A 17,347-nucleotide genomic window follows, 5' to 3' on the forward strand; every position below is an offset into this window, starting at 1 on the left:
ATTTACAGAGCAACAGTGATTAAGCAACAGGGCACTCCCCTATATTCAGAAAGGGAAATAAAAGCTGGCCTAGGGGGAGCGCAGACAAAGCTAAAATGGGGGGATGGAGGGTAGACTTGAAGCTGTTTTGCTGCTTTTTCACAGAGAAAATCTGCCCTGGGCGGTCTGCAAAGCTGCGGAGCCCCAGCTCAGTGGTGTAAACGCAGCCCTCCGCGGGGGTGTCTGCTGGCACCCACAGCCTTACCTGCGAGGTCCAAACGTGCTGCTCCAGCGGTGCCTTCCAAAGTGTGTTTGTGGCTCTTCTGCACCGGACATGGGAAATGATAGAGGGGTCTAAGCCATCTGCATTTTATATAACCTTTACTAAGCATCACTTGACCTTGTCAGTGCCGACAAAGCCCTGTGAAGTGCATGCTAGATAAAACGTATTTTTTAATAGAGTATACTTATTAAATATATTAACAAGGTGCAGATGAATACAAATGACCCCATGGTCAATGCTGTCGATCCATGCTGAGATTTCTTTCTCCTTTGCTGAGCTGAAGGAGTCAATAACCTCTCAAAGGTCACACATGGAGTGGTGATGCCTCCTGGCAGCAGCCGTCCTGCCACCTGCCTCCAGCGTCCCTATTACAACACAATGGCCACGAGCAAGTCAGCACAGAGAGCAGCATCTCCAGAGGTCCCCTGTAAAGCACCATCCCCTCTCCTCCAGCTCTTAGGAAAGCCCTGGGAACCTCAGTGCAATTCATATTTTATTCTTGATATAAATTTAGACTAACCCAAGACACAAGTGGAAAACAACCATCTCCTCTTTTATTCCCTAACTTCACAAATCATGGGAAAATTCACTCCATATTGAGTGGACGCCCCTCGGTTCAGCACTGGAACGGTCGCAGGACTGCCAGCAAAGGAGCTAAGCGAGCCCATGGGATCGATCTGCCGAGGTTAAAATCCACTGGTTTCAAGTGGGAGATGGCAGGATGTGGCCTGCCTGCCTTCCTAAGGTTCACGTCAAGCTTTGCTCTCAGTTTGAGGAAAATAAGATAAAATGACCTGCCTGAGGAGCAGACTGCCGCACTGACGCGATAGATTTGCATTAGCTTCAAAGAGGAGCAGCTTCCCATCACCCTATTAGCACTACACTAGAACAAGCGGCCTCAGTGTCAAATGTCTGTAGAAAAACTACATCTTGGGGCAGCACTGAACTCCCTGCTGTGATCCACAGTGTGCCGTGCCTTCCCCTTCTGGGTTAGATTTATCCTTTTTAGTACCTAATTTAGAAAGAAAAAAAACCCTAAGATCCTTCAGAAAAAGCAGTAAGACCTCATGTTCCAGATCCTCATGTTTCTTTTTTAATGCTTCCTTAAGGGTCTCCATTTTTCTGTCACTTATCATCATCCAGAGTAATTTTGGGCTGTTAGAGAAAGTTCATTGCTGTAATTGCAACCATATTGGTCATTAAAGTTGACAGACAGCTGCTGAAGAAGTCACTTGCTGATTCCTACTACCCAGCAGATGCCTCTCAGCGCTTGCTAAAATGTTAGCTTGAATTTATGAAATGGAAGCAAATGCATTTTACCTTAAGGACTGATCATTTCAAGGAGAGGAAAACATGACAAACTCATCCAGGGCTTTTATTTGTAAACAGCATTTGCCTCCTCCTTCCCTAGCTAGGGTGGAAGCGCCCAGTCTTGTCCACAGCCCGTGAGGCTGCCTGCGTGCCCTCTCCTGTCTGCGAGGATCCGTGCTCCTCAGGGAGACATCTCAGCCCTTCGACCTCTTTTTTCTGAGATGATGAACAAGCACATCTCATGGGACATTCCTGAGCTGGAGGCCATTTAGCAATAATGCTAAAAGTCTGCACTGAAAGCTCTGGAAGAGCAGGGAGGCCAGCAGGGACGGCAACAGCCTGCCCTGCCCTGCTCTGCGGGGAAGCAGCAGCGCTCAGTCCCTTAAAGCCTCCCTGCACCTCCCGCACTTTGCTTTTCATTTACTACTGGCAATTTCTTCCGTGCTGCAAAGGCAAAAGTTGCTTTTCACAGGCTGGAGGCCAGGGGCAATCCCGGACCCCCGCTCAGCCCCACTGCACCCCCCGCTTTGCCAGACAGGGGTTATTTCCAGATTTCCACGTACCTGTTTATTGCTGGTATGATTCAGTAAGTAAATATTTCTCACCAATATACTCAGCTTGTATAATAAATGCCACACACCACATGTTAGAAAATAAGGACCCACTCAGGATGGCTTTTTTAACCAGTAAACTTTATTTATATATAACAACAGTACAAAGTGAGTCCTTGGCTTGCAAAATAGGAGTGTTTCATATTTACAATAGGTACACAATAATATATTAGAATAATAACAAAACCCCCTTTTTCCTTGGAACATTTTTAAATACTTAAACTTTCTTACATTTTTTCCACAACACTTGTAAAAACAACAAAAAACAGACAATCATCTTAAAAAAAAATATAATACAGAACTCCAGTGTGTCAAGTATAATGGGGAGGGGAAGAGCCAGAGAACGATACGGTGGAATGGGTACGGATACAAATCAATTCATTATTCCTGCCAATACACAAATCCCCTAAAACTGACGTGTGTTTATTTTAAGGAGGGGGGGGCAGAAGAAATCAGAATCTGTTCCATGGCTAATACCTCTACATTCCGTGACATTTTGGGGAGCTCCAGAAGATTTAGTACCTGTACATTCCCTTTCCTTTGCCGCTTCCCACCGCTTCTCGTAACAGCCCCCAAGGTGCCATTAGCACAGAAACACTCATCAATAAGAGAAGGATATTTTACTGCAGTATCTTCTGAAGCTAGGAAATAACGTGGCAAAATCAGCTCGTCAGCTCATTTACTTTCCGACGGCTCCTCTTGCAGGCACACCTTTCTTCTGCCCAGTCCATGAGGTGGAAACATCTGATGGAGAAGCTGTTGCATAAACTTCCAAGCTTATTCGAAACAGAGGTATTAAAAATCTCAAAGGAAAGGCCGTATAGCAGACCTCGTGTTTGATCTGGCAGCCTCAGGAGGCCCAGGGAGTTTGGGATATTGTCTGTGCAATTGGGTGGACCCTGCAGGTCTTTTCAGCACGTTCTTAGGCGCTGCAGGAATGTCTGTTTTTTAGTATTATCTTCCACTTTGACAAAGAAAGGAGAGGAATGGGTAACATGGGGGCAAATGGGGATCTAAAAGAACAAGCACACAGACACCGCCGTGCTCACAGCACGGCCAAAACACCTTCAGCTGCGGTTCAGCTGCTTCTGGTGCAACTGCAGCAGCAACGTTGGCGCAGACGCCCAGGCAAGACAAGGAGCTTTTCCAGCAAGGGAGCAGCCGGCCTGTGCTGCCCCGCTGCCTTCTCCTCCCCACCTCCCACCCCTGGCACGGCCCCCGGCATGCAGTGAAGCTCCCCAGGCTGCAGGGTGGGTACAGGAGACCCAGAGTTTTGTGCTAGGAGCCGGGAAGGCAATAGGTACCGCTAGCAGCTGGGATGCCAGCCTCTGTGCCGTGCCTTGCCCAGAACAGGACCACTGCCTGAAACTGGTTTCTTTTTTCTGTGGTGAACAGAGGCTTTGCACAAAGCCTTCCAGGTGGTAAAAATCGGTTTGAAGATTCCCATCCTCTTCCCTGCCAAAACTAATCTGACCAACCCACATTTAAATTGTACCTTCAGGGTTGCTCAGCTCAGTGGATCCTGAACGGCACCTTCTTGGCAGCGCACGCTGGCGTCTTTTACTCCGATTATTTCCCCACTGAATGTCAAATTAAAAAACTCAAGCAGCCTATCCACACGGGTGTTGGGTGGCCTTGTAGCTGTCACCAGTGCTTTGCCTTCAGCCTCCAACCCACCGGTCTCAGTGGCCTCGGGAGAAGGCTGGGAGGAGGCTGGGGCGATGCAGGCGTTTCACCGAACACACATTCACTAAACAGACGGGACTGCTCACCTAGCTCTACCTAGCACGCAACTATATACAACATCGCAGCTCCCTGCGTTATTGGCTTGCGGTTTATGGTACAAATGCAATTCCGAAATAGGATGGCTGAAGCTTTGTGGCATTTTAATGTATCTTTGATGTCAGTTATTTATCCTTCTCTGAACATTTTTTCTTCTCTCCAGGGTACAGTCACACGTGAGCTTTCCCTGATGTCCCAGCTTATTCAAGTCAGTCTATTTTAGTTTCATTTAGTTTGGCGAGCTGAGTCCCTGTGGCAGGTGAGCTCTGACAGCACTGGAGACCGATGGAGAAGAGCCAGTGACAGGTGAGAACGTGGCTGGGCTGCTGCCAGGGAACAGGCTCGAGGCACAGGCTTGGACAGGAGCATCACGGGGACCACGCCAGGAGCTGCTCTGTCCTTTGCCAACCTGCTGCCCTGGGGACAGGGCAGGGACAGCAGGCAGGTTGGTGCTTCTCATCCCCGTTGGCTGCTTGGAAATAAGACTTTGTTTGTCGGTTGTGCCCACTGGAGGAGGAAAGCGCTCCGACCCTTTCCACGCAGATTAGACGACTCGCAGCAAGGTGCTCGGAGTCAGCAGCGCGCAGGAATGCAACCCCAGAGCTTTAAGCCCTCTTGCTTTTGTTCTTCACGTGCCCACCCATATTGCTCCCTACATTATGTAATTTTTGGTGAAGTCCAGTTGAACGTAGGAGAGAGAACTTACGTGGGGACAGGCCGTTAGGATTTTAAGACAGTGTGTTGAAGGCACTGCTGTGATGAAGGTCTCTGTTGCCACCGTGTCCAGCGGCTGCACTCGCCATCCCCACTGTGTCACAGCATCGAGACCCTGTGGGAAGGCATCACCATCCGGCACGGCCACGTCCAGCCTCCTTTGGAGATAAACCTCTGCTGCCCGGGATGCTGCCCACCAGCAGTGAAGCCGTGGAAGCAGTTTTGCTTCTCAGCGCTGGTTCCTGTGGTGGGTCTTCACGCAGCTGCCGGACTGGTCCATGCTGGATCTCATGGGACTCCAGCGCTTTGGCCGTGCTGATCTCTCCGGCCTCCCTTTAAACATAAATTCATCCTTTATGGCAAAGCGTGGACCACTTGACGTCCACATCTTCTGTACTTTGGTGGGCTGCAGTGTTGTGGTGCTCCACAGCAGGGCTCATGCGGAGACAATCTTGCCTATAAGTTAGACTCTTGTATATGGGTTTTTAATAAAGGCTTTCAAGGTGGAGAAGCGTTTGATTAGCACCTTGCTCCCCCTTGGAGTAGGTGCTTTGATAGCTCATGAGCAGAAGATTAAATGGAATTATTTAAGCAGTGACACCAGGCAGAGAGATTCTGGAAAATGACGTCTCCCACTTTGATGTCGAAACACCTGAAACGAAGTGAACTGGAGAATCAAAACACCAACCAGCCTTGCAGGAGGAAGGGGGCAATGAGAAGGATGTGAAATCATTTCATGTAAGGCAAAGTCACTGCCCCCTCCTGACCAAACCTCAAGTCCAGTTTGCTGCAAGTGCGAAGAAAATGCCATCTTGAGATCTGAAGCTTCCTCTTCCCAAGGGAGTAGTGGGAAAGTCAGATGCAAACAGGGCAATAGATTACAAGCGTTTTGCCCCAAGGGGATATGTTGCTTCATTCCATATAATTGCCTATAAAGATCCATAATTAATTCAACCACATGAGTATATACTTGGCAGATGATTTAATGGCCACCCATTCCAGCCAGCACCGTGCTGCTCCCTGTGCCACCCTGCTCATGCCTTTTCAGGTGATGGAAGAAGAGGTGTTTCTGCTGCTTCCCTTGGAAGTCAGTCAGTCAAAAGTGTAATAGCTTACTGGTTTGCAAAGTGCTCCCACTGCTCTCCCTTTCCTCCTCTGCCCAAATTCCTCCCACAACACAGAAAATAAACTCAGCTGTCCCCTTCTCAGTGCTCTCCTGTATTCATGGAATACAGACCCTGTGTTTGGCCAGCTTGGACGCATTGGATTCTTTTAATCCTTACTCACAAACCAGTACCTCCGGGCTCTGCAATCGGTTTTCTTTTCCCTCCCTCATCCTTACCTTCCAGGATAATCCCAGTTTACAGGCCCTTTCCCAGGCTTCTGACAGGACAGGGGGAGAGGCTGCTAAGGGGCAAATCAGCCAAGCAGGACAGGCAGCCCATCGTGCTGCACGTAGAGCATCGTGAGCAGGGAGACCTCCCACGTGCTGCCTCTCCTGCTGCCTGCCCGTGGGGCAACGGGCAGCCAAAACGCACATGGAAAAGACACTGGACACCGGCACTGCCGGCATTGCTGCTGGGTGGCTGCAGCACCCACACTTAGCGCTGCCCAGCAGACCCCTTGCAGGGAACCCAGCGGGTGGTTGGGGACTTCGACTTTTGCTGAGAAAATACTGGGGAAGGGGGAATGACAAAATATTTGCTTATGGGGTGCTCCTGGTCAGAAGGTAGAGAGCAGGAGGAGGAAAGTATGCTTAAAAGCAGCTACGCAAAAGCCTCTCAGATAGATGTGAAGACAGAGGACCATGAGGGCCTGACTTGGGTTGCAGGGCCAGCACACCTTCAGGAGCACCCAGGTGATGAAAAGCCAGGTCTTTGCTTTGGGCAGTACTCATATTTTGTGAATCCTGCAGGCATAACTCTTCAGACTAATATTTAGAAGCATTTGGAAACTGTTGGAAAACCATTTGGAGTGTTTTCTTTGGGTTTCAGAGTACCATAAGAATTTGGTGAACCATCTGAATACGAATACTCAAAGCAATGACCACAACTAAAACATAGACCTGGCAATCACTCCCAGCAGCTGCACGTCGGATCACTGCAAACAGCAGCAACAGAAACCAGTAAAAAAATGAGACCTGGAGGATTTCAGAACCCGACACTCTGCAATCCCCTGTAACACCAGCAGCAAAGAGCAGGGCAGGCTGGCGGCTGCTGTGAGGATGGCTCACCACGTCCGCGGTGCTGGGCTCCAGGACGTCAGGCTTTCATAGGACAACCCACAAGCTTGCACGTTTTCTGTCTTTGAAATTAGACTCATTGTGCAGCAGAAGGATCCCTGGGAAGGCAACTGTTCTGGTAATGGGCAGTACGAATCCTGCTCTGCTCCTCAGTCTGTCTCTGCCAGCTTGCTCCGTGTCTCGGTAAATCCAAGCCCTCCAGTTACAAAGCTCAGGCTGTTGTAAATGTCAAGAACTTATTGCACAAGGTTGATCATTATCATCAGTATCTTCTCCCAAGTATTAATAGGGCACAGAGAAACTCCTAGAAATGGATTAACCAAAAGAAAGTGGACTTGGCATGGCTTTTTCTGAAGGGTAATTAAAATAACAAATTTCCTGAGTATTTCTCTACATGCTTCTCCCCTCGCCTGTTGCTGGCTTCTGTTAGGTCTGTGCCTTGAGACCAAAAGCCAGCAGCTCACTCGGTGCATGGGGAGCCTGTGGTGACCCTCCCGGGCTCTGGGATGGATATGAAAATGGATTTTCCTTCGACACACACTGGCTGCAAACTAAGGTCCCAGTCCAGCACAGCACTGCCTGGGCAGGGCTGAGCAGATGTCGGGAGCTATTTTCCTGCCACTGCCAAGCTCATGCAGTCAATACTTGTACTTCCATTAGACCTAATCACCCTGTCCTCCCCACTGCAGCCTGCGCAAATATCAATATTTATTACAGAGAGAAATATTTACAGCGTTCCTTCCCCTCCTGGCACTCTACAAAGGGACACACACAAGCTTTGGTGTCGTTGAAAGAAATAACACTCACAAACATTTGCCTATCACTGGCCACAAGAACACGTGCCGTCGGGGCCAGCAAGGAACTGAATATAACAACAAGACGCCGAGACAGAGACAAGACAGCAGCGCTAGCTGGCCCGTGGAGTGCTGGTTGAGGTTTTGCCTTGCCTAGAGCACAAAGATTTCTTTCCCCTCCCCAGTGGAAACACAAGTCCTGCGCTGACCCCGGGCGACCCCGTGAATGCTGGCAGAGAAACTCAAAGGGAGCCTGTGCCGATCAGCTCTGCAAGTCAAACAGAAAAGCAATAAATAGCTCATCTCGCTACGTTGAGTCTTTTCAAGTATCGCTCACTGTAAACATTGGGGGGGTGTTGGTTTTTACTGCCAGAAATTCAGAGGCGGCTGCCAGAAACCACCCCAAAACCCAACCAAGGAGGCTTCATCCCAGCTCTGCCCGATGGGAGAGGGCAGCCGGCTGCTCCTGCTCCGAGCGTACCTGCAGGAACCAGCATTGCACCGAGCGCGGCCGGGCACGGCCGTGGGCATCCCACCGCTGCTCAGCGGGCTGCCGGCTCACTGCAGTGTGCCGGCCTCCAGCGAGGGGAATGGGGGTGGAAAAGGGGAAAGCATTTAAAATCAGATCTTTCCTCGTTCAACAGTAAATGGGATTTAAAAAAAATATATATATATCGACACTATATAAATACATAGATAAAGCTGGATTTCAAGACAGGTTGGATGATCTGATGGTTTTGCAATTCAGGTAAAGTTCCTTCTAGTGCCTATAAGTTACTCAGCCACGGAACTATTTTCTGGCTAAACCGCTATTTTACTTGTGTAAAAAGGTGTGGTGCAAACTTGTGCTCATATTTTTTATAAGATCCCAAAAAGGAGAAGATTTCATTTTTCCAAATGTTCCAATTAGCATAAGAGTCCATTCGCAGAATGTCTGAGCCACATCCCCGGGAGTCTCTCGAGGACAGGATTCAGAGCTGAACCTTCTTGCCAGGATTATCTCTGTGGCCTCTGTGGTTTTTGTTCTATATCTTTTTTTTTTTCCTTTTTCTTTCCTTTTTTTTTTTTTTTAAAAAAAAAAACTTTAAATAAAGTTTTATTTTCTAATATACATCAAACAATTTTCATGCAAAGCAGCAGTCATGGAGACATCCAGACTTTCCAGGTTCCTTCTTTCCATGTATGCTCGAAAAAATGATCCATCTTGATTTGACTTTGATTGAGATGCTTTGTCCTTTTCTCTTCCTGCCTTTTCAAACCGGATCCTATGTGGTTTTGAACACAGTCACTCCTTGGGCCAGTCTGCTCACTCCAGAAGAGCCTTGGTATTTATATGTGTTCAGCGCCTTTCTTGCTTGTTCTCCTTCTTAATTCCCCAGCGTCCGTGCAATCCTCTGCCCTTTGCTGTCTGCGAGCACCGCGTCCTTTCTTCAGCTCTCAATAGACATGGCACCAATAAGTTGCTCTACTTTGTATGCCAGACGCTGCCTACGTGCCTGTTCATCCTGCTCCAAAGCCCCAATGAGCTGGTACAGAAAACATCAAAAGGGAGGGAAAAAAAAAAAGAAAAAGAAAGAAATCAGCGTGCGAGAGGGGGTGGTAGAGGTGGGTGGGCAGCAAGATGTGAGCAACTTGAAACTTGGATGTGTGAAACTTAAATAACAAATGGCAAAGCAACGCGACGAGCGCTTCGCCGTGCCGCAGCCATCCTCATTGATTTGTTGGACCGCTTGGTGCACATTACCCACACAACACCATCATTCCCACTCTTGTACCTTGGACTCCACATTTCTTGTCTCATTTAGCAGGAAAGTTATGAGATTTTTAAACCCTAATCAGAAATTAGCTGTGGCATTGTACCACAAACATACATGCAGTTAAATGACAAACCCCTTCCTCTTAACGGACATAATTGCAAAATAGGTTCTTCTTACACTGAAATGAAGGGGTGGAACAGATGGCAAGAACTTGGTTTCAAGTGATGCGTTCATTAAAGGAGCTCATGCTGCCAGGAATTCTTTGCAAACAGGAGTCTGCGCCACTGCAACATGGGAATTGTACCACACTGTTCCCAAAAGACAGGGATGTTTCTGGGGACCTTCAGTAGGTCATGATGATTTTCCACTGCATTTAGGAGTGGGCTGCACTGGGCAAATGCCAAGGCTGAGGAATGCAGTTGCTCCCACAGTATTTTAGGTTTCAGTCCTCCTGGGAAGTACGCTATGGGCACAGGACTCTTTGTGCATGAACAGAACAGAGCGGGAGAGCAGTGGTGCAAGCTACGGTCACACTGCATCAAGGACAAGGGAGGAGCTCTGGGCAGCAGCAAGGAGGGTCACTGCACAACCCAGGACCGCCCAGAAGCTCATCTCCTCTCCCATGCGGGTTGGCATCACCTCTGCGCCCACCCCAGGGGACACCCACCTCTTCGCTGTACTTGCTGACGTAGGAGTAGATCTCGTTGAGCGCGCTCAGCATGTTGAACTCGACGGCGTGCAGGCGCGACTGCTCGGCGAGGTAGGCATTCATGTCCTGGTCGCTGATGGCAGGGAGCTTGGCGATGTCTGCGTAATACCTGCAGGAAGGAAAGCTGTCAGAAACACCAAGCCTCAAAACACCCCTCTTCTCCTTGGGATTTAAACAAAGCTCTGCAGGGAAAAGGGCAGCATTTTGCTTTATGCTTACATCTAGTAAAACAGGATCCCGGTCTGTAACAAGCCGAAAATAAGAGCAGCGATGCTTGGCAGGGCTGAGCTGTGCCACCAGCTTGCTGCAAGAGCCACCTCCTGCATTGCCGGCCAGCGACAGCAAAGCTGCTCGACGTGGGAGGTCAGGCAGGACCGGAGCCCCCAGGCCAGCCCCGCACCCACATTGCTGCCGCCCGCACGCTGCCACTCACCTCTCCACCCAGCTCTTGTAGCTGGGGATGTCCTTGGCATAGAGCAGCTTGTTGGAGGGGGAATCCTTGCCCAGGCGGTGCTCTGAGGTGGAGCAGGAATCCATGAAGGTCTGAGCCACAACAGAAAGGCAGGCATCTGTGATGCTGCCTTTGTGGATATCAAACACAAACTGGGGGTTTTTGATTACGTTCACCCAGAATCGCAGAGGGAGGCTGTGGGGAAATCAAGAAACAAAATTAACTGTGATGACAGAGGCTAGAAAAGGACATTTGGCTGCGGTTTGCGTTCCCAAGCAGAATACAAATGGTGGGAAGCAGCAATAACGTGAATAGGAGCTGGGCCAGGTCTATCAAACACCAGTGAGCCCAGTGCTGCCCGGGTTGCTTGTGACAGGTCCCGCTAGGCCTGGGCTGGACGCTGCTGCCCCATGTACCCCAGGAGCTGCTCTGGGGCCTGATCCTGCCCAGGATGGCAGAGGAGGCAAGAGCCGGGGGACAGCAGGCGCTGAGGGCAGGCTGGCTGTGCCAGGGCAGAGCTCGATGGTGCCGTCTGAGCAGCTCCACGAGGAGCCCATTAGACCGTGTTCTTAGAGCAGGAGTCCGCGGCGCAGAGCCGAGCCGGGGCAGCGGTGCTGCCGCCCCCGCGCTAATCAGCCGCTGCCCGGCCGGTCCGCAGTCCATCATCTGCCAGCGGTGCAGCAGGCATCAGAGGCTTTGTCCCCAAATCCCGAGGCCTTTGCAATCAAAGGGGAATTATTATTCCTTTTTTCTTTGGCTGTATAGCAGGATCAAAAAAACAGCTGCTGCTTTCTATTACCTTTCAAGTCTCGGCTCTCTCTGTCTACCCAGCTTGCTCACCGAAGGCTTCAGCTTAACTCTTGCTGCACTGCAGGCGAGCAGCTCGGCCGCAGCCCCAGCAGTGCCAGCTCCCAGACCCCCCGGCTCCCAATTCCAAGCCCCCGTTTGCTTTGACCTGTTACGGTGGCATAAGCCTTCTCCCATCTCCCCACCAAAATGCCCTTTCTGGGGATGCTGCAGCTGCCCAGAGCGCTCAGTAGAGCTGTTAGTTCAGAGACCGAATTTTCACCATTCTCCCGAGCCCACCGTGCTCCAGGCCAGGAGGAAGGACCAGGGCTCGTGTGGGCTGGTGGCTCCGGCAGCAAAAACTCTGCTGGTCGGTGCTTTCTTTTTTATTGCTTTAAGAAGTCTCATCTTTTTGTGTGATTCTGGAGTTCTTATTCTAATAACACCTTCCTCTAAGCCTTTCAATAAATTGTTTTTAGCTTCCCACAGCCTTAGCAGGGTACCCAGCTTTTGCAGCCATGATGATTAGAGGCCTTTTAAACCACGAGGGACTCAGGAAAATACAAAGTCTTCAGGGAGCAACCATTTGTTATGCTTTTTTTCCTTCCTCGAAGAGGTGAATTTCTAACCCACGGAGCTTTTAATCCTAAAATAACAGCAGAGGCAGAGATGTGAGAGCTCCTATTGTTTGGAAAAGGCTGAACCTGGCTGCAGTCCATGCCAGTGGCACACAGGGATGGCTCCTTCCCCCCTTGTCACCTACCCCACGATTTCCAAAGACCAGGTGTGTGGATCTACGGCCTGAGGCCGGTGCCCAGCTCCCACCCGGGCAGAGGACGCTGAGATAGCTGGGCACAGGGGTTAACGCTGCACCAGGGGTTCAGCTCGTGTGTGCATGGAGTCAGCACGAACCAGCATCAAACCCCACTGCCGCATCTGGGGCAGCAGCTGAAAAGCATTAACATGGCTTCATGGAACATCTCGTGCTTTGGAGCTACGGGACTTGGTTGTTCTCAGCCTTCCCAAAGTTCTTCCCCATCTCTGTTTTTCCCCAGGACACAGACAATTGCTCAGTACTGAGGTCTGCTCCCCTCTCCATCTTCCTCCTTCGTTCTTACCAATTGCTCTTCCACGTGTGCCTCACATCTGTGTCATGGATGCCGTGCTTATCTGCCTGCTCATCCAAGAAATCGAACATATACTTGATGGCCAGCGGGAGCGCGCTGCCGCGGTGCACGGTGCTGAACAGCGTCTCAAACAAGTCGTCCACAAATTTCTGCAGCGTACCCTAATGAAAGCAGCAACCGAGAAGGTGAAGGGAGGCGCAGGCACACGCTTGGCTAAGCAGCGGTGGCAGGAGGGGATGCCAGATGGCATTACCAGCTCTGCACAGCCCCGCAAAGTGCCGCCATGGACCCCACAGGAATAAGTAAGGTCGGGGTCCTTACGAATGCTGACTGTACAGCCAGAGGACCCCGGGGGGATGCTCCAGCTTGCAGTTATTCACGGCTGCATTTACTCTTTATTTCTCACCTGAAAGAAGTTCTTTTGCTCTCAAAAGCAAATCTGCATTATCTACAGTGATGAAACATGGTGAAAGGCAGGACCTTTCCTCTCTGCCCAAGGAAACCAGTTAAATATTTACAGGCACTGCTGTGTCTCTCCAATTCTTTGTGTTTTATAATGTGCAGAAGAAGGAAGCATTGCAGCCATAGCCTTGCAGCGTGAGAAAATCTGGGATGTGTTTCTGTTGCTGCCCCATGAGCCATCCAACCCCTGGCACCCAGGAAAGCCCGACTGGGACAGTATCCCCTGGGAGCTGAGCATCACTAGGGGCTGCACAGGATCCCTGGCAAGTGCCTATAGACAGACCTCCCTATGCATTTCCCAAGCAAATTTAGTGCATGGCAGTTACCTTTGTAGCTAATAGCCTGGTCAGGTAGATTTCAGACACCATCTTACTGCCCCGGTCTCCTTCCTTCTGGTCTCCATGGTCGTGGTTTTTGACCAAGTGCCAGACCTTGACCCCGCTCTCCAGGTCGGGGGTGATCATGGGGGCGCGGGAGCGCAAGCTGTCGGGGCTGCCGGTGTAACGGAAGGTGGAGTCTGAACAATGGGAGGAGAAGTCGGTCATGCTCAAAGCAACCCCCTTTTTCATTTCCCTGTCTCCTCTCAGTGATGCCACTGTGCTTGCTAATGCCAAAATCATCCGCCCTGGCTTTTTTATGGGGTAATGAAACGTAATACCAGCCTGGCACTGACGAAATGTGGCATTTGCCAAGGATACGTGTTGGTCTTCACTGAGAAGAGCCCTTCAGACTCAAGCTTTTGTGTTTTCACACTCAGACATGGGACTTTTCTGCTCCATTCACATCCTTTACTTATGTGAACCGACTCCTGCAGCACCGGCATCCTGATATCAGTCTTCCCTAAATAATAACAAGCTCCCCAGCACAACCAGCACAAAGGGAAGAAACTGTTGTTCCTGTTCTCCAGGCATTCATTAGAGCAACAAGGGCTCAAGCTGAGCACCAACTGCAGAGCCTGAGGCCAGTCCTGCATCCCGGCTGTGCCGCCCGTGGTGCTGAGCGGGTCCGGCCTCCCTGCTGTCCCTGCTTCTGCCCTCCTCCCTGGCAGGGAAATGGGAGCTCAAAGGTGAGCAGACAAAGGTTTTTCCCTTAATTGCTCAGAAACCATGGAGGGATGTGAGATACATTTAACTTCCCAAAGAATGTACCTCCCTGGATCCCATCCACAGCATCTTCAAGCTGAGACACCGGGCTGAGTAACACAATCATGTGCTGTTGGATTTTTTTCCTCTCACTAAATTTCTTTGTTCTCTGGGAATCTCATGCGTTTTCTCAAGTTTAGCCTCCAATTCACTGCTCACCCTCCTCATGGAGAGTAAGGGAATCAATCATAAATCAGCCGAGGGAAATACGCAAGTCATTACCAAACTAGCTAGATTTTCATCCCTGATTAAGGCTTAGATAAATGACTACTCCAACTGATATAATTAAGGAGACAGACAGGGGGACAGCTAGGGAAGCATCTAGTAATTCTATTTTTAAACACAGCTCTGTACTGATATATAATGGGGGAAGTAAATAAGTATCTCATTTAAATTCTGTCTGCACAATTAGAAGTATTAATCTTAACATGAGCGATGATAGTTCATATTGGGAGTTTGCAAAAGCTTTTCCATCTGACACAGATCAATGAGCACCGAGGACTCAGGCTGTGTGACCCAGCCTCGGTTTTTCCATCACCTGAAGCGCGGGAAGTGCTGGGCACTCGGGTGGACTACAACTCCCAGGGAGAAATACCTTTTCTCTTGGCTTTTGCCTAAGACTCTCCTGTGGATGGCTCCTCAGAACCCTTGCTTGAGAAAAAAACCATTATTCTGGGAGCTATAAACAAGAGGAGGTTTGTCAGGAGATCTCTCGTTTGTAAAACACTCTGTAAAATGAAAGATAATGAAAGATCAGCACACTAGAGATTTTGCCACTGCTGCCTTTTATGGAAGTATATTATTACTATTATTGTGGATTTAGTGCTATAAACGCACACCTGGCACCTCGCAGACTCATTTACTCAGGCTGCAGCGTCTTCAGGGACCCTCTGTAAAGTGCCAAGCCCTGCTATTATGCAAATAATTAATTCCCAGGTGTGCACATCCGAGCACGCCGAGTTAAGATTGCCATTCCCCGGTTTTGACCCATTAGCTGAGGATTCAGGATCCTCCATGTAGAGAAGAAAGAGATGAAGGGATTGGGCTCTTCCCTGGTGCAGACCTGCTTACACACAAGGGACACAAAGCTGCTTTCCTGCAGCGGGAGCCCCAGGGGAGCTCTGCTGCATCCAGCCCCTCTCAGCAAAAGCCTTTCCCTGGGCTTTTCCAAGAGCCGTGTTTCCCAAGGCTGCTCATGTGCTTGGCATTTCCTTTTCCCTCCTCTCAGCTTCCCTGGGCTTTCTGCTGTTCTGTCCATAGATGGAAAAACCTTTGCAAAAAACCAGTAGCCAAGGGCATTCTTCTGTTTGGCACCTGAACGTGCCCTCATTGTGGCTGAGGTGGTGTGGTTCTTTGGGGGAAGCTGCTGCTTTTTCCCCCACCTAATTGCCTTGGGGTGCTGCCCTCCTGCAACAAAGGCAGCTTCAATACCAACCCCATCAAGATACACTCGCAAGTAAAGCTGCAAGCTCCAGGCTGGCTCTGAAATGCGGAGTACAGCAGGAGTAATGCCCGGTTGCTGCCTGTGAGCCATAGTTTCCCAGCCCTTAATGCTGCTTCTTACCGTATCTACTAATGGATGTCCGGGATATACTGGCAGAGGCAGGAATATTATAGGAGGAGGTCTGTTTGGGAACGAGAGCCACAACTGAGCGGTCCGATACCTGGGGAGGCAAAGGGAGAGAAGAAAAGCTCAGCGAGATGCACCGGCTGCTCACCCAGCAAACGCAGGTAACACCAGAGCTCGGGTGCAGCGTGGGCAGGGGGCACGGCACGGCACAGCATGGCACGGCACGGCACGGGGTCCCCAGGGCAGCCAAGCTCTCTGCTGGGTTGTCGGCGAGGGACCAAAGGAAAAAAGTGGTAAATCAAAAGACATCTTGAAGCTGGTTTTGGTCGTTCTGATTTAAGATTATGTTTTATCCAATAAAAATGAGAATCTCAAGAATTGTTGTGATCCAATTAAAGTAACAATGCAGAGGGAATAAAAGGGCTATAATAACGTTATGGACCATAAAACATTCCTATTAAACCATTTTTTATTTTAGCAATTTTTACGAACTTTAAAAGTTTGATTTACAGCTAAGCAAGACATAAAGCCATCTTTCAGGGTATTAAATTGTCAGTCCCTCTACTGCACCAGAGAAGGAATTAAATGCTGGGAAGTCTAACTATAAATGAACATTAGTGCTAACAAGATTTTGTTACAGCAGATTTTAGTAGCCATGTTTAATTTTATCCTCCCTATAAATCTAGTAGTCACTGGAAATTTTTTAACTTATTTCCCTTAATTAAGGATCTGCAGGTTTCCAGGGAATGGGCCTGAGTGTCTTTTAATTTTGAACTCGTGGCCCGTGGCGCGGTGCGGCAAGGGAGCAGAGAGCGCAGTCACTGCATCTCTCAGGTTGAGGACCCGCCGGCGCCCAGCCAGCACATTATTTAGAGGAGCTGCATGAAAGAAATGCCTCTTCCTGCTGGAGAAATTGCTTTTGGGGCTAAGTCCCCCGTTACGTCCTGCGTGGGACTCGGCACTGTCCCCGCGCACGGGGAAGCTGCAGGGGTGTTTGTACAGCGTCTGCTGGCGCGAGGTGATCGCACACCGCGATCCTCACTGCCTTCAAGGCTCTGGGTACCAGTCAGATGAAAGGTTTCATGTAAATGCGACTTATTATTATTGCTAGTGATAGTGGAAATAATAGTCACTTGTGTTTCACAGTACAAAAGTGAGGTATTTCTAGGCAAAACACTTCAACCACCTCTGTTATTTCCTCTTCTGCTCCTGCCTCACTTCATCCCATTTATTAAGACAACGGAAGAAACAATCAGTGGTGACATTATTTTCTTAGGCTGCTATTAGCTGCCACTTCAGTTCAATTTTGCTAGGGAGAAACCCGAGTGGGCCAGTGCTCCCGTGGAGGCAGCAGCTCCCTGTGCTGGGATCCATATCCACTGGGGCTGCGGTTAACTGGGAGAGAGGCATTAAAAATTCCACACACACACACAGAGCACTCTCACTCTCTAAATTTTGGGTCGAATGGCTCTTGTCAGCTAAAAAACACCAGCGTGCAAATTAGCATCAGATGTAACACACATTCGTTTCCCATCTCGCTCTGCTGTTGCCATACTCCCATAAAACCCCAGAGATGCTTGCGAAGCTGGCTGGCTGTTTTACAACTTTATAAATATTCTGATTCTTC

At 49.6% G+C, this 17,347-nt stretch overlaps 1 protein-coding gene across 1 annotated transcript in view; it reads right to left on the reverse strand.

Moving 5' to 3' along the window:
- Window positions 1–2,505: 2,505 nt before the first annotated feature.
- PLXNA2 (plexin A2) overlaps window positions 2,506–17,347 on the reverse strand; it is a 179,638-nt gene continuing 164,796 nt past the window's right edge. The window contains exons 27-32 of the mRNA XM_056361787.1: window positions 15,715–15,814; window positions 13,335–13,525; window positions 12,538–12,707; window positions 10,616–10,828; window positions 10,141–10,291; window positions 2,506–9,242 (exon numbers count right to left, since the gene is read on the reverse strand). Coding sequence (XP_056217762.1) covers window positions 9,147–9,242; window positions 10,141–10,291; window positions 10,616–10,828; window positions 12,538–12,707; window positions 13,335–13,525; window positions 15,715–15,814 — 921 coding nt within the window. The 3' untranslated portion in view covers window positions 2,506–9,146. The remainder of the gene's footprint in view (window positions 9,243–10,140; window positions 10,292–10,615; window positions 10,829–12,537; window positions 12,708–13,334; window positions 13,526–15,714; window positions 15,815–17,347) is intronic.

This window comes from Falco biarmicus, chromosome 16 (genome assembly GCF_023638135.1).
Source record: "Falco biarmicus isolate bFalBia1 chromosome 16, bFalBia1.pri, whole genome shotgun sequence".
Lineage (NCBI taxonomy): Eukaryota > Metazoa > Chordata > Aves > Falconiformes > Falconidae > Falco > Falco biarmicus.